At 48.7% G+C, this 22787-nt stretch overlaps 2 protein-coding genes across 4 annotated transcripts in view; both read left to right on the top strand.

Moving 5' to 3' along the window:
• The window catches only part of Nca (neurocalcin homolog), a 100527-nt gene that overhangs the window by 49431 nt on the left and 28309 nt on the right, over positions 1 to 22787 (top strand). The gene's annotated exons all lie outside the window — the stretch shown is intronic.
• Positions 1 to 22787, top strand: part of LOC126527949 (neuronal calcium sensor 2) — a 72078-nt gene that overhangs the window by 46384 nt on the left and 2907 nt on the right. The window contains exons 1-3 of one of the 3 annotated variants that reach the window (XM_050175786.3): positions 2536 to 2861; positions 19880 to 20015; positions 21732 to 22004. In XM_050175786.3, the coding sequence (XP_050031743.1) occupies positions 19902 to 20015; positions 21732 to 22004 (387 nt within the window). In that variant the 5' untranslated portion in view covers positions 2536 to 2861; positions 19880 to 19901. Of the gene's footprint in view, positions 1 to 2535; positions 2862 to 16432; positions 16521 to 19879; positions 20016 to 21731; positions 22005 to 22787 lie in introns of those variants that run through there. The other 2 variants (XM_050175787.3, XM_055069047.2) reach the window with 2 other exon arrangements.

Raw genomic sequence — 22787 nt, forward strand, 5'->3', positions numbered from 1 at the left:
TCTGTCTGTCTGTCTGTCTGTCTGTCTGTCTGTCTGTCTGTCTGTCTGTCTGTCTGTCTGTCTGTCTGTCTGTCTGTCTGTCTGTCTGTCTGTCTGTCTGTCTGTCTGTCTGTCTGTCTGTCTGTCTGTCTGTCTGTCTGTCTGTCTGTCTGTCTGTCTGTCTGTCTGTCTGTCTGTCTGTCTGTCTGTCTGTCTGTCTGTCTGTCTGTCTGTCTGTCTGTCTGTCTGTCTGTCTGTCTGTCTGTCTGTCTGTCTGTCTGTCTGTCTGTCTGTCTGTCTGTCTGTCTGTCTGTCTGTCTGTCTGTCTGTCTGTCTGTCTGTCTGTCTGTCTGTCTGTCTGTCTGTCTGTCTGTCTGTCTGTCTGTCTGTCTGTCTGTCTGTCTGTCTGTCTGTCTGTCTGTCTGTCTGTCTGTCTGTCTGTCTGTCTGTCTGTCTGTCTGTCTGTCTGTCTGTCTGTCTGTCTGTCTGTCTGTCTGTCTGTCTGTCTGTCTGTCTGTCTGTCTGTCTGTCTGTCTGTCTGTCTGTCTGTCTGTCTGTCTGTCTGTCTATCTATCTATCTATCTATCTATCTATCTATCTATCTATCTAAACTAACTAACTAACTAACTAACTAACTAACTAACAACTAACTAACTAACTAACCAACCAACCTCATTGCGAACCATCAGCCAAAGATTCCAGCCCAGACCGTATCCGCATTACGTTCCCGCTAATGGTCCAGTAACGCCATCTGCCCACCGCAGCTTTGAACGCATTGCTCATTGTTGATACGTCGCGTCGCAAAGTGCGGTGAAGCGTGCGAAACTCCCGCAGATACAAGGGGCCGCCGGCTTTTTTGCCTGTCTTGTCTAGACACATCGTGCTAAAAGAAGACCAGACGTGTGCCTTTTAGAAGACGTGTGCCAAGAATAACAATGTATCGTTTTGCTTCTTCGCATCCCCGTTCGGGTTTTTTCAGCATAACGGTGCGCCATCGAAACCCTTAGTGGAAACAGGAAGGGCGATTAAGGTGTCTGTGTTTTTTCTGATAGGTTCAGCAACGTCAGGAATTTGGCGCGTTGGTGATTGATCAACTTGGGGAAAAAAAAAAAAAAAAAACGTGCCAACTGGCGAGACCGCAAGGAAAGAGCGCAATAGCCAGACAGTTTTAGTTGCATGTTTCGCAGCTAAAACTGTCGTTGAAGAACTCGCAACTTACACGCATGCTTACTCAGAAACATTATAAATTGACGTTGCCGATAACCTCTCCTGGAATGTGCATCTCGCATACGTGATCAACAACGCCGACCGCTTGATTGGCTGCCTGCGTCGCAAATTTTCGTGCGCACGATCTTCGCTTTAGATAACTTTGTGCGAAACGCTTGTCTGTCCTAAATTAGAGTGTGCGCATGCGCGATTTGGGACCCTTCTCAAATCGTTTTTTACCCACACCCTTGAATATGTCCAGAATCGAGCCGCTCGTTTCACTCTATCAAATGTCTAATGTTGCCTCAGTGTTACCTCAATGTTACCTCAGTCTAATGTTACCTCAATGAAAATAATCTTGAATCTACCTCAACTTTGTCTGCGCCGCAAATATTGAGTTCTCTGTATTTTACGTAAGATTTATCATGACAGACCTATTTTGGAATAGTCTGTTTCTATCCCCTAGCTACATATTCTATCAATGTGACCACCGTTCCAGAGTACGTTTTCAAATGTGTCGGACCAACCTGTGTCATGACTATCTTGCCTACCAACAACCGGTTCCGAACGGAACAATCTTCCCACCTCCATCGCGCGATATCGCTGACACAGAAAATTTCAAGATTGCTTCACAAGTTGCCTTGCGATACTCTTTTGTATTCTACAATATATTTTACGTGCATTATAACACTCCTTTCTTAAACGCCTTCGGGGCCTGAAAGCATGCTTAATATATAATAAATAAATTAAAACTTTCGATTATTTTCGCAGCAGCGGTTCCGGCAAAAGTGCGAGTTCTAAGCCGTCACCCTTCCACACATTTTAAGATAATCTGGGATAATCTGTCGTTGCGTGCTTTCTTCGTTTCGTCTCAAAAAGGACAATTGACAGTTTAATATGCCAAGTCATTTGTTCCGTTTCGTATCGGCTTCCTTTTGATTCGGCAACTCCCAGCGCACTTTTCTTTTTTCTTTCCGTCCACGCACGCTCGCTGTTCAACTATTTCCTGCCACGGCCTCGGAGATCGGCGGTGCGCGGCATAGCGCGCCATCTGTGTAGTGAAGTCTACACTATACTTCCCTGGATCTCGGATGACGCGGCGCACAATTTCTTTGTTTGTTCTCCTCACTTACAGGTGCCGCCGCGAGCGCTTCCGTCCCGCCGTCGTTATTTTATCGTTGCCTAGATGGCGCAACCGTCTGCAGCGGTGGCAGCAGACGACAAGGACAACGACTGCGTTTTGGAAAGAGATTTCCGGACGGCGTTTCGTAATCTGCCCTGTATGGCGCTCGCGCACCAAACGCACCACCTGCTCTGGCCTTCGTCGTCATCATCATCATCATCTTGGGGGCAGTTTTGTTCATTCCAAAAGCGTGCTCTTGGGACTTGGCGCTTGCGTAATAGCCCTCGTCGCTCGCATATCCTGCCCCCCTCTCTGCCTCGCTGTTGGTGACGTTATCCTCTTTCCGTCGGCGGGGTGTGTGTGAGCTCACGCCCAGTTCTCTGCAGACGTCAGTGGTGTTTGAACGGCTGGGTCTCTCTCGTAACTGTGTCGTGCGCGTAGTAGTACGTCTGTCCGCGTGCTCGCGTGTGTTTGTGTGAGTGCCTTCTGCCACCGTGGACCTCGTTGTTCTACCGGCCGCTTCCCAGCACCGGCAGGTTTACTATTCGTAAGGGTAAGCCATGCCATGAATTTGCCGCTTCTTGACGAACCACAGTCCCGTTATCTTGTTGAGTGTTCGTCACGTCTTCGATTTTGTCTTTTTTGCTCAACCGTCGTCGCTGAATGTATAACTCTTGCTGTCGGGATGGTTGGCGTGCCTGGTGCTCGTCTCGGTCACGACGGCGTCGGAGTCGTAGCTGTCCTTGGGCGGCATAGCGTGTCCGCGTCGCCTAGGGAGCTGGGGCGAAAAAAACCACGTTTCTCCTCGTGAGAAACTTTTGACGTTCACACTGGCCAACTGACGGGGGCTTTGCGATGGCCGAGATTGGCGCTTTACGCGTGCTTTTCTTTCCGCATGGCATTGACCGATGCATACTCGGTTTACTTAGCTTGGCTAACAGGTTGGAATCCGCCGTGTTTTGCCTGCCCCGCCCCCACTCGGGGGGGGAGTCAAGGGCGGAAGCGACTGCACCGAAATTACGCTTGGCCAGGCATGCTATACTACTCCTCACTGACACTCCACTTCTTGCGTGCACCCACTTTAACCGAGAACCTTGCACGTTCCGGTGTGGGTGTGAGTCAGTTTCTTAACCCAGCTTAGCAGTCTGTCCCTGTATTACAGCTTCGCAATTGCTGCGGCTAACGGGATAAATGTTCGTGACCCTCGGCTACACGGGCAACGACAGTGGTTGCGCTTGGGGCGTTACCACTAGACCCAACCTAGACGGCGACGTCGGTTGCGCCCACTTTGCTGGCGTAGTTCTCTTTACGAGCGACGTATATACGGGTGTCGTCAGCGCGCCCGGCTCCGTAAACGCCGCTGTTCGCGGTAGATCTTTCAAGTCGTGTGTGCCTTTGACTCGTGAGTAATTCGCTCCTAATGTGCCGATGTGAGCGGCGCTATATATACCAAGTCGGTGACAGCCTAAGAATGCAGTACGAAAGACACACGGCCATCGTACCCGGATTTAATTTGTGCAGATACGCCAATTACGTTCGCTCGTTCCTGTGACGTCACGGAGATGAACTTGCTTCGATTCATTTTTGACGGAAAGTCGCAAAAAGCTGCATCGAGTCGCTTGACGAGGTGGCTGCCACCGCGGCAACGGACAGTTGTCCGAACGAAAGTATGGTAATACACGGTAAAATAATTGCTTAGAAGGGGTTTGAATTCTCTTGGACACAGACATGGGCAGGGAGACCTTTGTGCCTTTCAGTGCGGAAAATAGCGCGAGACACGGACGACGCTGTGTCTCTTCCGTGTTTTGCGATGTTTTCCGTCCGTTCTGAATACCTTGTAACCAACTAGCCGAACAGCAAATTCTGCCGAATTTCTTTCAATATCGGCCTGCGTCGCGAAGTATTTTTCTGCGCGGAGGCACATAAGGCAAGCGCTGGGTGGTGTCATGCAGGCGTAGCGCATGCTTAATTCGCAGGCTATCGCTGAATTCGTAGTTTCCTCTTTGACGCATAGCGGCCGAAATTTGCGATATCAGTAGAAAAAAATGTCTGGAATTTACACCCCGTTTACGGTTACCGTAAAGATGCTTATGGTTTTACATTCTTCATTTGCGTCCAGCTTATGGCCGTAGCTATTAAGGTACGATCGCCGGCCAATTTTTCGAAACCAAAGTTTTTTTGTATCCTCTCGATCATTGAGACGGTTACCGGCAACAGCGCTGGTAACCCACTCCACTGAAGCCACTGCGTGTAACGGTAACTATATTTTTTCGGGTGCTGTTATGCGAATATTTCATTAACTCCGCGGTTAGTTCCGTCTGTGACTCAGTGTCTTGTGTGCATTCTCTCGTGTCGTGCGTTTTCTCGCGCAAAAAAAAAAAAAATATTAACAGATAATCGCAGCTTTAAATGTAGAGTGGTGTGCCTGTTTAGTTTTGCATTGACGTCAACTGTGGCCGCGCCGTCTTTGCGGGTTACCCCTAGCGCGTCGAGAAGATGCGTAAACGAGAAACGTGACATGTCAGGCTGTCACGTTTGTCAAGCGCTTGTCCTGCTCTTGTCTTTATCTTCAGTCCCGTCTTGGAATTGCGCTCACCTGTATTCAGTTAAGCACGTCCAGCGCGCGTCTCGCACCCAGCGACAGATATCCATAACGGCGATGACGCGGTGACACAAACGGGCACCGTCCGAAAGCGAAACGATGCGCACGCGTGAGTGCACGGCACTGACGTCACCGTGATCGCAATGTTCGGGGTACACCGGCACGTTGAGAAGCATCGCATCCGCACCGGTTAGTTTTAAAAATGCGACGACTCCGGCAAATCGCCTGTCGCTCGAGCGAGCCCCCCCCCCCCCCCCCCCCCCTCCCTATAAAGCGCTGTCGGAATTGTCTCGTTCGTCAACCTGCAAAGCTAAAGCTCCACGGCGCGTTCGAGGACGACGTGGTTCGTTAAACCCGTTTGGGTACTTCCGCGGCGTTAGGTTTTTATTCGCTCGCGTTTCCCAACATCTCTTCTTGATTTTAGTGCCTTAAAAGGCGCGTTAAAGACAAGTAAATACGGTAGCTGCCGCTGAAGTATGCAGTGGATCCTGTTATCCTTCAACTGGCATCGATCAAAATAAGCCACGTTGGCTGCTGCTTTACGGATAAGCGCGGTTGCCATTCTCTCGCATAACGCACGTTGCTATACCGCTGCTGTCTTCCAGCGTCAATCGAAGCCTGTACATAATTACTGCTAACTGAGGCCGCCTGTTTAATGCCTTTCCATTGAGAGAGATCGTAGTCTTCTTGGCAAACGCGCGTTTCATAACTTATGCATGCAAAGAAACCCTCATTGTGTTTCTCAAACATAGGCGCTTTTTATAGCTAATAGGTCTCTCAAAAAGCCGCGCCGATCTGCTGTTTGCCTGAGTGACAAGCCGAGCTCCTGCGCACTTCTGCAGGGGGGGAGAGGGGTGGGGGGGCGTCGGCTGAAGTACGCACGCGAGTTCCACGCTGCTCTCATACTCTCGACCGCTTCGTGAAACGACGCGACGTTTTTTCGGGCCGACGCCCACATAGAGACCAAGTTTCCCCGCGATGACCCCGATGATGACGGGACGGAGAGTTTTTCTGACCCGTTTTATTGTTTTGTTGTTGTTGTTGTTTGTTTTGGTTTGTTTTCTTCTGTAAGTGGGCGTGTGTGCTCTGGGGATTATCAACGAACCTTTCTCTCTCCTGCGTTGCTGTTAGTCGCGCCTTTCGGTGCGTGTAATCGCGGTAATGTTGCCGTCGCGTTCGTATATAGGGTAATATTGCGTATAATAACAGGCGTGGACCCTGGCGCCATGCGCTGTTGCTCGGTGCTCAGAGTCAAAACAAAAGTTCGGGGAAACACTGTCGCCTTAACCTGTTGGAGGGGCTTCGCTCGTTTTTCTCGACATCCCCCTTTCTTAGAAAATGTTTTCGCACACCATGGCAGCCGTGTGGTGTATAATATACTTAGAGTTCGTCGTTATCGGGTTTTCTTACTTTATTTTTTTGAAATTCGTCGGTGGTAAAAGTGGGGTGCCATATCTTTTTTAACGGGAAAGTCGAGGGGAAATCGGGGGCTTCGTTGTCTGGTGGTCCACAGCTTTTTTTCTTTTGTAGTTTTTACAATCAAACGCTGGCAATGGTCTCCTTTTGTACACAAACGTTCTCTAAATTCCAAATCCACTCACAGGGTCATGCAATGGCAGAGAACTGCTCGCGAATCGTTTGACGAACTTTTCTACAAATCTTCGTTGTCAGGCATTATTACTACATGAAAAAAGAAAGCAAGCATTTATAGAGAAGGGTTTACCACTCCTTCTTTGTTTCTTGCGCTTTTTTTTTAAACAAAGGAACGAAGTGCAAGAAGTATAGTGCACCTATATATGGTTTGCAGGAGGTGTCACTTTTTTCTTATCTTACAAGCCCTTATTGGCTTGCGTTATCATGCATATGCATCTTGCATATCCTATGCGTACAGGTCTGTATACTTGTTGGTCCTTTCGTCCTTGTCCCTCGTGCTGTTGAACTGGCTCTCATATTATATAACACGCACGCGCGCGCGCACACACACACACTTGCAATAAAATTATTGTGATAACGAATAGACCAATCAATATAGTGGGGTAAACGCCTCTCAAAGTCGCAGCTACTCTTCGCAATGCAGAACAGTCAATTCCAGCGCTGCGTTAACTCGCTTTCTTGCGAATAACCGTCGTTTACGTGCGACATGCGGAAAATTCGATGTAATGGGCCGTTGCCGTATGAGCAATGGCATATATATGTGCGGTTATCACTCGAGTGTTAGGCATCCACCGGGCCGCTGTTAACGCGCTCTGGCGGTCGCGGAATGCAAACGAAAGTTTTGCGTGACGGAACATCAAAGGCGCCAAATCGATCTAAAGCCCCACATTCCTTTCCTCTATGTAGATACGTGTTGCCGATTTGCACGGTGTCGCAATTATGACTATATTTTTCTACGACTTCTCTACGTTGTTTAAGAATTTTTTTCTTCTCTCTTTTGTCTTCTCCGCACGTTACCACTGCTGTGTACGGTTGGCTGGAGCTTTGTCAGTGTGCGAAAGTGCAGCTTTTTTTCTCCAACCACCTTTCTTTCGCTGTACATAGCGCAAAAAATAAACTTCCGTGATTGATTGATTGATCGACCCAGCAATATCTACCGCTCTCGCTTTTAGCGCACTTTACCCCAAGGTGCTTTACCCCGTCTCGCTTCGCGGATTCGTCTAAATATATACGAGGGGACGCAAAAGTCCACGTCGAAAAGTTTGCGAGCCGCGGGAACCGGCCGGGCAAACGTGAATTTTCGATCAGTTTGCAACCATGCATAGCCAGCAAAAAAACGTGGAAACAGTATGTGTTCACACATGCCACTTCAAGCTGGCTTCGTTCCAAGGTTGCATAAATAATTAACTATTCAGATTTCAGTTGGGAAACTTAATTTTCTTTCCTTCCTTCTATGTTTTTTTTTTTTTTTACGCGGACTGCGCGCAGTCGTAAATACGGTAATATATGCTGCGAAATGTACGCGCCAGACAGCAGCGCCCGCGGATTCATGTTACGCTTGCTGCGTCTAATCAAAGTGCACAAAATTCTCTGCGCAATGAGCAACTTATTTCACATGCTGGCGTACGAGCCGGTCGGTAGGGGACATCGTCGCCGCGAAATCCCGTCTTTCTCTGCTTCGTGGAAGTGTTGCGCAATGCGAGGGCGTCTCTGGTGCGTTGTAGTTCGTCACGGCATCGCAAGGGGTCGCCGCCAGCGCCGATGCTGTAAGGGCTTTACGATGCTGTGTAAGAGGCGATTGGAAGATTGGTAGAATAAAAGTATGGAAACGGACAAAAAAAAAAAAAAACGGAGACGTACAAAAAGCAAAGTTCGCATAGGGGGCCAGAAAATTTGGTTGTGGGAGTTCATAGTGTTTTTTTTCCTTTTTTAACCTAGGTAGGACATGAGGCAGTATAATAGCAAGAGCTTGGTGGCACAACTCACCGCCCCGCTTCAAAGGGGACGCTCATAACAATCCATCCATCGATCCATCCATCTGTGTCGCGTGTTCTCGTGTTCCGATGGCACATTTCTGTAGCAGTGCGTTCCTGCTGGGATAAAAAATTTTTAAATTTAGACCTGCCGACCTTAAAATCCGAAAAAGGTTCGCAATCAAATTAGAAGAAATACTAACATTTGACGTGATATTCTAAAATTTGTTCGATTACTCACCGTGTTGATTGTTACTGAAGATTCGCTGACTTTCTCAGAACGTTGCGAAACAGCCAGGCACTCTTTCTAATCCGTGATGTCACACTGACGTACCGATGCTGTGGTTTTGGCGCGAAATTCAGAAATATAAACTTTCAACGCTTCACTTCCTCTTCTATATAGCGATCAAAATGTATACCACCCCGAAGTCAACTAATATAAATAACGCTTTATCAGGCTAAACTGCTTTACCGGCCGTTTCTATTTAGCATATCCTCGAATGGAGTGGCAGTCACCTCTGTGACGGCTTGAACGCTACCTGCACGTGTTTTTTCTGGCTCTGCAGAAAAGTTCCTAGCGTGAACTCCCGTGTACACACACGCACGCACGCACGCACACGCACCAGCGCTCACACGGACACACACACACACACGCACGGACAGACTCAGACACAGCGCGCGTGGCTTAACCAGCAGTGGGCGCATTGCGACTACGCAACGCCGCACGGCTCCGAGCTTTGTTGTAAACAAGGTCGGTCGCGTTCGACACGGAGGCCGCCCCGCGGTTGTTTTTTACCTTCACGGTGGCTCTCTATTTATAAGTCGCACGTGCAGAACCTCGCTCGACGCGTGTCGGCTGGCTTCCACGACGTGTGACGACAGAACCGTCGCCGTACACGTGTACCGCTGCGCCGCGCATAATTCACGTCGCTGCAGTGCATTGCGCTCCCGAGTCTATACCGCCGCCGAAGCGAGCGCTTGCTGCGCCGGTGCAGGCAGTGGTCTCGCTCGTCTCGCTCGACCGGATTCCCGAGAGGGCTATTAATAATGGACGCAATTTGTCGATGGCTGTTGCGCCCCCCCCCCCTCCCCCCCCGGTCAGACTATTCTGTTTACTTTTGTTCTTTTTGCGCGGGAAAGCCGCGCTCACTCGTTTTCATCGTCGCATGGTGACCTGCACCTTTGTTTTCATTGTTGTTCTCTCTCCGTTATACTCTTGCGACGTGTACCTCGATCCACGGTGTAGTTTGGCTCTGCGTGGCCGATCTATTGAGATTTCGTAGTCGTCCTCCGTGCCAGCTCGGGCGGTTGGTTGTTCTGCTGGCGTGCCTTTCTCCCGATTGACTCCCATATTGGTCGATTCGCAAGGAACGTTGGCCTCTCCTCCCTCTCCCCCGTTCCCCTATACTCGCCTTCGTAATTGTCTGGAGGGCAGCTTAGCGTCGTGCGTCTGGCGATCGGCGGCAGCAGACCTGTTGTTGACTTCCCGGCTGTGGAGCGGGCGCGTGTTTTTGTGTGCGGGAGGGAGGGGGGGAGGTGAAAGGCGCGATCAATGATCGCGGTGACCGCCCAATGCGACTCGCTCGCAATTTGGCGCGCCGCTTCTCGCGTTATTAGCGCATGTGTGTAGAGCTGCTGATGTGAAGAGGAGGAACTTCAGTAAGGAAAGGATTGGGGGGAGGGGGCTTGTGTAAGTTTACTTAAGTAGTCGTTTCTTAACTGATTTCGGAGTATACGTCGATCGACAACGTGCCGTTGTTCGAATGGTCCATAGCTTTCGTGCTCTAAATTCGGCGCGTGGGATGTATGACCCCTTCCACACTTTCAATTTGGGGTCTGTCCAGTCTTTCGCATACACCACGCGTTGGGTAACGTCAGTATATATGCTTGCCCGGGCCCCCTCGGCCATTGAGCCCACTGTCCCATGCGAGGCGGACGCCCGAAGGAAAATGAGTTAGAAGAATTAAGCCTGCCGCATGGACCCGAGCCTTCGCCGTGCGCCTCTCTGCGTCGGCCGACGTAGCTGATTGCAGGTTAGTTCCGCGTCTATCGTTAAGAAACGAAAAACGCAGTGGGCCAGTGAGAAGCAGAATCTGAAAGTACCGCGGACAAACAGCGATACGCAATGCCTCTCGCACCTTAATCGATGCGGCGCCCTTGACGGCTGCCTCTCTGCAGGTGGCGGTTTCGGGTCGTTGCGTTTAGGGGGCGTTAGGTGTCGACGCCGCAGTCTGATTTCGCGCGTGTGCAGGGCGTTGGAGGTGCAGCGAATGATCAGTCTAGTGAGATGCCTTTTAGAGTATATTGGTGGAAAGAAAGCAGGGGATTGGACATGATAAAACAGGAGTCATTGCAGCCGCAGGGATTGGACATGATAAAACAGGAGTCATTGCAGCCGTACGTAACGGTACAATATAGGGATATGATAAAACAGGAGTCATTGCAGCCGTACGTAATGGTACAATATAGGGATATAGGTTTTAATCATGAAAGTTGAGATCGAGATCAGATATAGGCAACAAGGCTAGATGCCGATAGGTGTAGTAAAACATGATTAGATCGAGCATGGTGGGTGACTATTTGTCTCCAGCCCATTTCAAAGTGAAGCCAATAAACATCTTCATCACCAAGAGCAAAAAAGAAAAGACAAACCGGGGTGGTTCGCTGGTCTTGCTCCCGCAGTTAACGCACGACGTCGTGGAATTTGTTCAGTGCCAACTTTTGCGCGGCAGTAACTTATGTACATAAGAGCCATCTTGAAATAGCGCGTAACGGGACGGCACAACAGAAAGCAAGACAAATACAGGCGCACACAAGTGATTTTGTTGAAGCCGGACCCACAGGTATATATGACCACAAGCTGCGCAGACGCGCCGTTACAAGGAAAAAAAAATGGAATTCGTCGAAGAAAGGAAGTGATTCAACCAGGCGTGAAAGGAATTTCATTTCTCCACTGCAGAGTCCAATCGGTGTTTCGCTTACGCAATCCTGATCTGCTTGTCTTATTAAAAAAAAAATGCCTCTAACGTGTCACAATTAGCTAACGTTTCACAAGATATTTTTTTCAGCCCCCAAGAAGCTTGATGAGCTGAGCCGTCGCATCACTTGTGCAGGCAAAAATTGTGGGCTGCAAAAAAAAAAAAGAAAAAAGAAAAAAAAAACACACCACCACCACGAAAAGCCTCATGTCGAGTGTGCCGACAGCGTCGTGTACGATATCCTCCTTCGGAAAGCTGTGCACCGGCTAGACGGGGCGATGCATCAATGAGAGACTCGGGGAGCTAGCAAGAAACCTAGCTGATAAGGAGTATCTTGCTGACCATTGCAGTAGCAGTCCCACTTGTGAACACGTTTGCGTAGCGTGAAAACCCTAGGCAAGAGCAGGCAAAAAAACGCTCGTGACACGTCAGAGGCATTTTCTTTTTTTAATGAGAAAAGCAGGTCGAGATTGTTAAGCGCAACATCGATTGCATTGTACGGTGCAGAAGTGAAATTCCCTTCGCGCCTGGTTTAATCACTCCCTGTTCGACGAATTCTACTTTTCCTTGTAACGGCGCATCATCGCAGCTTGTGGCTATATATACATGTGGGTACAGCTTCAGCAAAATCACTCGTTAGTTTGCGCCTGTGTTCGTATTCCTTTCTGTTGTGCTGTCCCGTTGCGCGCCAAGTCAAGGGGGTTCTCACGTCAAAATACCAACTAACCCAACATTCAACTCTTTTAAAACTCACGTATAGCGCTCTATTTATCTGCATAGCGTCCGCCGGCTCATCCAAGTCGTTCAAGTGTACACCGTGAAGACGCGTATTTGAAAACACTTTTCTCAAGGCTGCGGCAGCGCCCGACTTGGGGTCTTCCGCTTGTCCTTGCGTGTTCGCGTTTTTTTCTTCTTTTCTTTTTGTCAAAGTGAACCACCCCAGCAAGCACGCGTGAAGCAGTCAAGCTACGTTTTAAATTTACAGGCCCTAACGTTCATCATGCGTGGATTCAGATATAAGAACTTTATGTACAGTTTCCTGTTGAACATTTCGTCTGAACACTTATGAATGACATGGGTGTCTAGCTCCTACGGTCGTTAAAAAAAAAATAAGGTTTTGGCTTTCTATTGCTGACGGCTGTACGTGTCCCCTGTCTTCTTTCGCGTGGACTGGCTGACGCGCCTTTTTTATTTATTTGTTGCAGTAGCGCGGGTCGTGGTTAAAAAAAGTCAACGGCTTGTGCCGCGAGATTCGAGGATGGCGTGCGTTGGTGGGATCTCACGCTCTCCCTCATTGGCAGTCCCCGTGGAAGAGCGCCAGTGCCGTTGCGGTGTTTTTTTTCTTCTAATTGGCGTAATGATCAATATCGACGGCTCTGGAGCTTGAGAGAGTGAGAGATAAAGACCCATTCGCGTGATCTGGTAACCACGTTGTGTTGCCCTGGTGAATCTGAAGCTGTCTTGCATCCCCCCCCTCTTATCTCACGGGCAGCCGTGTTTGGAATAGTCGCGTGTAACTCGTGACCCCCCCTGCACCGACCTTGAGCAGTCTGGAGAGTGGTCAGCTTTGGTTAGGTAGTGACGTCGTCGTGCGAACATTCGGAATCGGGTCGATTATCCTTTGTTTATGTAGACGCACACGATTCGAACAGTTCGATATTCCGTAATTGCGAAATTTTCGACCCTGTCTGGATATGAATTGCCGTGCTTTTAGTGCCTATCGTACAATAATAATAATAATAATAATAATAATAATAATAATAATAATAATAATAATAATAATAATAATAATGGTGATAATAATGATCATAATAATAAATTGGGAGCTGCCGTCTCAAACGTGTGGTTAAGCCATACTTATCGAAATAGTGAGCCTACGCTGTCATCCACCTGTTTCGGACTAAAACGTGGGTCCGCGTTTTCTCTTTCTCTGTGGGCTCCTCACCTTCTCTCTCCTCTTTCCAATCCCCGTTCCCTTGTGCGGCGCGGTTGAGGAGACGGTTACTGCGCTGTACTTTTTCTGTGATAGTGACTAATAAGGCGAGTACCCTGGGTTTCTTTTCGCTCAGATTATCACACAGCCAACCAGGCAGCCCTGACGACTTCAAGTATAGCGTGTGAGGGTTTATTAATCAATTGCGCCTTCACCGAAAAAAAAAAAAAGAGCTCACGTACCGTATACGTAACGCACGCGCTGGTAAATAGGATGTGCTACATCCACTTGCCATGGCTGTGAGCCGCACGGTGCGGCACCGACCGCGGTATCCCAGTGGCTATGACGTTGCCCTGCTAAGCTCGAGGTCGAGGGTTCGCCTCCCGGCCGCGGCGGGCGCATTCCGATGGGGAGGGATGGAGGGAAGGAGAGAGAGAGAGAGAGAGAGAGAGAGAGAGAGAGAGAGAGAGAGAGAGAGAGAGAGAGAGAGGGGTGCGGAAACGCTCGTGTTGCATGCATTGGGCGCTCGTTAAAGGGACAATAAAGAGAAAGTGTTTTTGTTCTCTGTCAGTAAATTACCACTCCTGCAATATCAAAAGCACCACTCTTGCCACGATATAAGGCGCTTGGTTATAAGCCAGGAAGGAAGTGCAATAACACGCAAGACCCGTGACGACGCCTCCTTGAAGTTACCGCATCAGTGCGCGCTGTTACGTCATGTATTTTGACGGCGACTTCCAGGGCCTAGTTAGTTCCTAATTAGCGGTTGGGACCGACTACACAACGTTTTAATGAAGCCAAAGATTGAACATAGCGGGTGTCGGGAACTTTTGCTGTGCCAGCGCGGCCTAACTACAAAAAAAACAAAAAAGAAATATTTTGAAATGCGTTATGTCAGTGGCGTACCGGCAGGGGAGGATTGGCGCGAAAATGAACGGCAACTTCGATCTTCATTTTTCTCTTTACTAGTCGGCGTATTTCGAAATGTACTAGTATTTGTTTTTTTCAACGCACACATATCCGTCTAAACTGTTTTCAGTCTTTTGTTTAGCGTATATACCTTCAAAAGAACCACTCGGGGCGGTCAACACTAATCCGGAGTGCTCCCACTAGCGACGTGCCTCGTAACCAGGTCGCGGGGCTGGCTCGTAAAAAGCCCCAGAATTAAAAAAAAAAGAAAACTGCCTCTGGCGAGGAGGAGAGTGCGGAGACTGACGGCAACGCCTCCACATCTTCCTGACGTCGCGCATTGCGAACGCTCCTGAAAACTGCTGCCGCATATATGTGCGTATTGTTTATACGGGGGAACCTCCTATCGCGTGACTGTCGACACGTGCCATACGGGGTGAGCGTACGCGCACGTGTATGCACCATGTCGTCCCTCCGTGTCGTGTTCGGCCGTCGTCGGAAGCCCGAGCGCGCGCCCTTCGATTTCTCTCGTCACTCACTCGGGTGTACGCCGGCCACGCCCTTGTCGAGACACTCTCTATCTGTCGCTGCCTCCGCGATCGCACCGGCCTCGTGACCGAGGGTCGAAGATTTCGATCAGTGGGTGGGTGGGTGGGTTGGGGACGGGGGGGGCGATGGGAACTATGGAAGGAAACCTTTTTGCAATGCCGGAAAAGCTGTATACAGGCGCGTACACGTGGCGAATTGCTCGTTCGCCTTTGTATGTGAAGTATGGCGAAGCGGCTGCGCCAAATTCGAAGCGTCGAAATCGACGAAGCGTCTCCTCTCGCTTTATTTTACTCTCTCGTTGTCCATACTTCACGTAGAGGCGAAAAAAGAAAAATGCGAACTCTTAGTGGGTTTACATCTAGAACGGCGTGGTCTGCGAGGAGATCAAAACGCGTTTAGCCTGTGCTGTAGTCTGCAGAGAGCTGATGTGAGAGAGAGAGATAGAAAGAGAAGGCTTTAGTAAAGTGGTTGGTTTCTGATAGGCCATTCATAAATTTTCATCAAAGCGGTACGTACGTATAGCTTACATTTTCCGATTTGATTGCGTGACCATGCATGTGGCTGCAGAGTGACGTTCAGTGTAAGCTGTAGGGTTGGGGTGACGGGCCGAATTCCCAGAGTTACCTACGCAAACGGCTTTGGGTACTCAAGGGAACCTTTCTGTTCACTCTATCGGAGTTCCTTGCGGCTTCAGCGATTTTTGTATAGTTAGGTTTTTCTCACACTTCGTAAGGATCCACTTGTGTCTGCGCTGTGTGTCTGCGTTTTGGGTGGAACTTAAACGCCCTTTTTTAACTGAAATGCGCCCGTTATTGCGCCGGAATAGGAAGCGCGCTTTATTTTGCAGCTAGTATATAATATAGAGTCGGTTGGCGCAGGACAGGGGTAATTTGAGATCGCAGGGAGAGGCCTTCGTCCTGCAGTGGACATGAATAGGGTGATGATGATGATAGAATCAGCTCGAAATTGATTGTACTTGCTGTTTCCCAAATTTCGCCAACCATACGTCTCTACCTTCCTTTTAAACATCCTGGGCGAGAACGTTCACGAATATTCGCTCCGGTTGAGAACCTTGCAAAGTTTCATTTTTTTTGTTCACGAAAGGAACGTACCTCGGGTGACGCCCGCAGTGGGTCGTCATCGAAGGTCACTTTGTCACTCGACCTAACCAGTTTCCGTAACGTTTAAATACTGGAAGTGAGGTCGATAATTTGCGCGGTCATTCGCCGACCTTTTTTATGCCCTCTAATTGAATGCCACGCGTTCTTTACATCTATTGTTTGCCTAGCCCTGACGACAGCAGTGAATGTGCGGCCTGACGCGTATAGCGTTTATCGCGTTACTGCACGGAACTAGTGCATGACATCAGGGTTATTTGCCGCTGTTCATGTGCGGCGAGGAAGCCATGCAGGAACGGTTGCTACGGATGTAACGACACCTACCACACGTGTTTTTTTTTTTTCGCACCTGCGTCAACAGAGCGGAACTCTTGACGGAATTGATGTAGCTTTTTACGCCTGGTGCGTAGTTCGACAACTTGTGCAGCGAGCGCTATCTGCTTATGGATTTCTCGACTGTCGATGTAGCTGACTCGTCTCTGATCGTCGTGTGATCGGCCTGCGGCAAGTGACGCATTGTCCCGAACAATGGCAGTATGCGTTGAATGCACACACACACCCTGCAGTGCGCGCTGGCGCTAAGCCTCGCATTGACTTTTGCGTGACGTGCCGCCAGGAGGTTTATCCGGCGCGCGCCTCTCCGTTAATAGTTGTCCGGCGCGCATTGTCGTCTCATTCGCTGGCGAGGTTTCGCGCTGTACAGCAGAGCGTATACTGTGAGTATATACCCCCTTTTACTGGAACGCGGAATGAGTCGCCCGAAAGACTGAAGATTGATGCAGACGTCTTTTGGTGACCAGGCGGTGGCCGTGCAGCTAGCTTACAGTATACTGAGGACGTATCCGCGACCCCTACGACTATCGCCTGCTCGTGACGAAGTGCTCAACCAGCCAGCGCTCATTGGCTGAAATTGAGCAAAACCGGATGAGCCGATTGGCTGGTTTGAAGCACTGCGTCACGCGAAGGCGACGGTATCGTCGAAAAGTGATCCTCCGAGAATACATACGTCTGCCGCCTTCGTTGATCCGCTATGGCTTTCGTGGCTATGGCATGAGCCACGGGGTCAGGTCCCGGTCGCTGTGCAGTGAGTGAGGCGTCGCATGGACGTTACGTCACGCGAACGCAAAATTATCACCCGAAATTGAGTCGAGCGTACGCGACCTCAGCTTTGTTTTTTTTCTGCGCGCATCGGCCGGAAGCGGCGAAGTCTTCGTCCTCGGCTTGCAGCTGATCGGCCCGTCAATTTTGGCCATTTGGCGGTGGTATATATCAAACTGGGCACAGCTGTCAAATTTAGCCACCTTGTCACCTCTGATTGGCTACGCCAGGTCGGCTACGCCCAACCACCCGGGGGGGGGGGGGTTATTACATCAACGTCTATTCAGGGACAGCGCTCGATCGCGTGTAAAGGTCCAACTCGACTGGATGGAGACATCTTTCAGCTCACCTGTACTGGGCGAAAGTCGTCCTGTCCTGGCCGGTCTTCTCGTGTCGCGAAATCGTCGCGTTCTTTCGGATCTCCGACGTTTTCCGAGACCGTCGGGGAGCGTTTTGCGGGCTAATGTGTTGCCGAAAAACTCGTTCGACGTGCGTGTATACCAGAAGGCGGCGCGCAGCCTGCCACCCCGGTCCTGTTTTTAACGTACGTGTACTACGCTCATGCACCGGCACGCTGTGCGAGGCAAGGCGGTGCAGCGTTGTCGCAACGAGAGGGCAGCGACGGATGCGCGTTCCTTCTACAGCGGAGCTGTTAAGGGCTACTTGCCCCACTATCGTGTCCGCGTGTAAGAAAAAAGTCCCGAAGATGGTGCAATGCCGAGCCGACCCGCGGCAGAGATGTTGCAGGCATTAAGCACTCCCCATACGCGGGCCGAACCTGAAGATGGTGAAATACCGCGCCGACCCGCGGCGGAAGTGAACCAGGCGTTTTAAGCAATGCCCGTATCTGGGCCGATCCCGAAGATAGCGCGATGCCGGGCCGACCCAACGCGGAGGTGCAGTTCGCCATTAGGAGGCCCACATACACAGCTTCGCTGGGCATCCTTCTTCAGAGTGCAAGGGCACTGAGTTTTTTGTTTCGCTTGTCTGTGCAAGCTTGGCTCACCCTGGCCAACTGCAAAGAAATGTCAATTGGGCTGAATTCGTTATGACGAGGAGTGGTGGATTTGCACAAAATTTAATTAACACCTAAGCAGACGGCGTGTGCATATCGTAGTTAGCGGACATGACGTACGTAATCCCGCGTGTGTGTTGTCTGAGAGATTTTCTCAGCGTGCTGCCCGTTCCCCAAGGGCCATGCCGAGGAGCCGCGCGGTATTGGCCACGCGGCGCTTCCAACCAGCGGCTCCCCATGTCGCAAAAAAAAATACGGTGTCGGCGTCCTAAGTCTGATGTCGTTTAGGCAAAAAGATTTTCGTACCACCCATGCCCTCCATGTGGTGCGAGGAAGTTATTGAACTAATTGTATTTCTTAAGCTAAAATACACAGAAAAATCGTAAAGCACGACCTACACACAACCTACGGATGGGATAGCGTCGGTTTGTAATTTGACTATACGTTTCAATTTGAATTCTGTTACGCAAAAGCTCGAACCCCTTTAACCGCGTTTAGTCCCTTCAAATGGCGTCCGCCATTTGCGCACATCGGCGCGTGAATAGATTTAGATTAGGGGACGCAAGAACTCGAGGCAACGGTACTGAGCATACGCACACCCAGACAGAGGTCTGCGCATCCACAGTACTGTGGCCCCTAGTGCTTGCGTAGGCTAGTTGCTTGCGTCCCCTAAAGCTCTCTAATATGAGTCCATGGAGCAATGCGCCAGTTTCCTTGAAACACTTCCAGATGGCACTCGCATCTGCCGCATCAAGGCCCATGCAAGAGGCCACGTTTCTAGTAGAAAGCCCGCCTTCGTGCATAGCGTTCGCCTCAAGCGTTTCCCGATAAACAGTATGGTTACATATGCTGCAGTTGCCGGGAAGCATGAGGAGCAGTCAGATCTTTGAATGCTATCGTGTTCCACTCTTAAAGGCGAACCTTAAACGTCCTCCAAATTTTCCCTTTCTTTGTTCTTTATTTTTCAATTTTGGTATCAAAAATGTTTCCTTGCGAGCTTTCAATGACTCATCCACTCGTATTTGAAGTATAAAATCTCTCATGAAGGCTGTTGTATATGTATACCCTATCTGAAGTTACATTCTTTTACTTGGCCCAAATTTTGTTGCAGTTGGTTGCGGGTTCGACTCCCGGCTGCATTTCGATGAGGTGTAATGCAAAAATGCCTGTCTGCAAATTCAAATGCACGTTGAAGAACCCCGGATGGTCAAAATTATTGCGGGGTCCTCTCACTATAGCATGCCTCATAATCAAGATTGTGGTTTTTGGTATACAGTTCAAGAATTTTAATTTGAATAAGTTGCAGTTGGCCTTGAACGGGACAGCCACTGGTTTTTGCAAAGTCGATGCAAAGCTTCCGGGGAACCGACCACGGTGACTATGCAATAAAAGGCATAGATGGGGGGCAAACGTACTATCATAATGCAGTGTGCGTCTCCTCGCAAGGGTCAGAGATTGTAATGGTTTAGAGATGACCATGGGACGTGGTGATAAAAAAAGTTCATTTACATGTAAATGGATAATCAATCAAATTTGACTCCTTAGTGCTGTACCTCATTAGTTGCTCAGCTATATAGCATGTGGACGCACGGATGTTTTCATATTCCTTTTCATATCTTCGTGACTAGTGCAACAGGCCGTGTCATATATGTTCGTTGGTGCACCGTTATAGTCGTGGGCTGTACTTATTGTATGTACTTGTATAGGCTTCGGTGCTATGATTGCCAGTAATCGTAGCCACCTTTCTGTGATGCCCAAAGCAGCTGTGGTAGATGCAGTGTCAGTCCTTTCATCATGTACTCCTAATTTGTTGGTCTGTCAGCTCATTCCTAAAATCTATATTGATGTCGACTTTACTTTTATTGCTGTCCCCAATAAGCTGTCAGTATTTCATATAGTTGCATGTTGATATTACTACTTCGGTATTGTTACGTTGCTGATGCGAGTGTTTAATGGTTGCAGGGCCTCTCATGAGTGACTCAGCATGGGCTGCTCAAACACAAAGGCTGTGGAGTTGACCAACGAAGATCTTGAGTTCCTCAAGAAGCACACAGACTACGATGATGCCACGATACGGGATTGGTACGCAGGATTCAAGGTAAACATTCTTTTTCTACGTGTGGTAACTGGTTTCAAAGGGATGCCAATTAAACATTGTTTACTTAAACATTTAAGATGTTTGCTAAGCCTGAAAAGATGTCCCGGTCTTCCATTCTTACATGTGTAGCAACAATGCCCAGGAGTTCCTGCAACAGGAATACTGTGCTAATCCAATACCCTATTTACTCGAATCTAACGCGCGCTTTTTCTCTGATAAAATGGGTCCAACAATTGCGTGTGCGTAACAATAGAGTACGGCCCTAAATCTGCATTGCCATACCGCCATCGGCATTTCAAAATGGCCGCCTCTATGTGCTTCGAGCCTAGCTGCCGTAGCTTCCTCCATGTGCTGTAGTGTGCGTGTGGCACTGTCCGTGTTGCACTGTCCGTAATCGTTTGTTAACTTGTTTAATTTGTGCATTGTTTTACTTTGTATATTTGTATCTTCGATATTTAGTTTGAGTTATACTGAACTAAATTTTGCTTTCATTTGAGTATGCAGTAGTTCCTATGCGTATGAGTTGTACGGAGAAGTGGCTGCGAGCAACTACTCGATATTTGATTCAAAAGTATACTTCCCAAATCACATTGAACTCACAATTCAGTTTGCACATTCCTACTCTAGACAATATAGTGTAAAGGCATTGCTGGACGTTTGCATGTAGTGCTGAGCTTGAAAGTAGTAATATTGACATAGGACTTACGTCATATGACATATTACATGTCATAGATCGCAATACCTGCTGCATAGTCTTGGGAAAATGAATTTCATTGTAGCTGAGAATACTGAAGCGTTTCAAGGGTGCAAACTGGGCATTAATGACTAGCTGCATACAATTTTGTCTTTTTGGAAGGAAGCTTCCATACCACCAAGTGCAGATGTAGTGTGTGGTGATTTTGTTAAAATCAAACTGTAATGTAAAAATCTGTAAAAACATTTTTTTTTTTGGCTGCTCGCGAAATCCTAAAATGCTGTTATAGTGATAACTAATGGCTGCAGTTTGCATGAGCCGCCCATGCTTGCAGCGAGCAAAACTGAGAGCGTCCTGCTCATTTTACCTTCGTGACATGTACCGGCCTTCAGATTTAATCCCTTGTTTGGCAGCGTCTGCCAAGAAAGTGCCATTTCAAATTTGTCGGCGTTAGTTTCCGACGACACAAGTCGGCGATTGCGTCTTTGTTGGAAGCGCATTTGCAGGGGCGCAGCTTGGCACAGCCTTCGATAAATCGAATATAGCAGTAAACGGGAGTTCAATGTATAGCCATACTTTGCATGGGACTTTCAAGGGGATTTTACAATTGTTTGATATAGACAGTACTTTGATATATTCGAATTTGGTATATCCGGGATTGGCTGTATTTGTTTATAACTTACAGCAAATGTTTACAATGTCTGTGAAAGTTTTGCAATTTTTCAGAAGTCCTGTTTGTACATTATGCATTTAAATGGTTTGTAAATCTAATGCAGGTGCAGTTTGTAAACTCTATGTTATTTTTGAGTTAATCTCGTATAAAGCATTGAGCACAACTTTCAACCAACTTTTGCAAAGTCTACGAGCACATTTCACAATTCATGGGCTCATAGTGAATTTTTTTCTGTGAACATGGCACCTGCATTAAAGCTGGATATTTTCATGTGCTTGGCATCACTATAATTACTTTACTTCCTTCCTTTCTCTCTCTCTCTCGCTTTCACATTGTTTCTGGGGAGCAGCAAGACTGTCCGACGGGCAAGCTCTCTCGCGCCAAGTTCCTGGAGATATACCGCATGTTCTTCACAACGGGCAACCCCGAGAAGTTCTGTGACCACGTATTCCGCACATTCGATGCGGACAACAACGGCCACATTGACTTCAAGGAGTTCCTGTTGGCCATCGGAGTGACGGGCAGCCAGAGTTCGGAAGAGAGGCTCAAGTGGGCCTTTCGCATGTACGACATCAATGGCGACGGCAAGATTGACCAAGCAGAGATGGTCAAGATAGTCCAGGTGAGGGGCCTCGCCAGTTCATTCCCCTGGCTTTAATGAGATTGGCTTTAAGGACAGTACAATTGCGAGAATCGTGAGGGGAAACATTCGGGCAATTGAGAAGCCTGCGAAGTTATGGTCGTGCATTATCACTGGTGATTGGCAGAAGTTGCACAATTTGCCATGACTGGTAACCAAGGTGCAACTCGTGGCGACCGAGGTTCCCGGTGGAAAACGGGGCCATTCCTGCTGCCACACTAAGTGCTGTTTAGTGCTGTTTACGTCTGCTTGCACCATTACTGCCCTGTAAAGTAACTTCCAGCATGTTCTGATGTCCTGCTTCTATGCTGCTGATTTGTTCTGCAGCCTTGCAACTTTAGTTGCCGATTTGTAGTATGGAGCATCTCGTAACTGTCCCAAAATGGTAGCTTAACTGCCGAAGCAACCATTTGCGGCAGTTGCTTTATAATCAACTTGGTCGCACAGCCCCATGCGATTCGCTGATGTGAATGTGCACTATGGAGAGCCTAGATGCCCGGGCACCATGAAATCCTTTTCTAGGCACCTATAGCAGGCACCAAAAAAACGCTAAATATAGGTTCCATATATTTTCTTTTAGGCATGTGCAGACTCATTTAATAAGTCTGCGCATCTGAGGACACATTCCAATTTTTTTTCAGGAACGCAGCCCCTACACTTCAGTTTTGTAAATCTTTTCACAACATCCGAGAACCTGCTGTGGTTGCTTGGTGCCTTTGGTGTTGCGTGGCTAAGCACAAGGTCGCAGGATCAAATCACGGCTGC

This window comes from Dermacentor andersoni, chromosome 9 (genome assembly GCF_023375885.2).
Source record: "Dermacentor andersoni chromosome 9, qqDerAnde1_hic_scaffold, whole genome shotgun sequence".
Classification (NCBI taxonomy): domain Eukaryota; kingdom Metazoa; phylum Arthropoda; class Arachnida; order Ixodida; family Ixodidae; genus Dermacentor; species Dermacentor andersoni.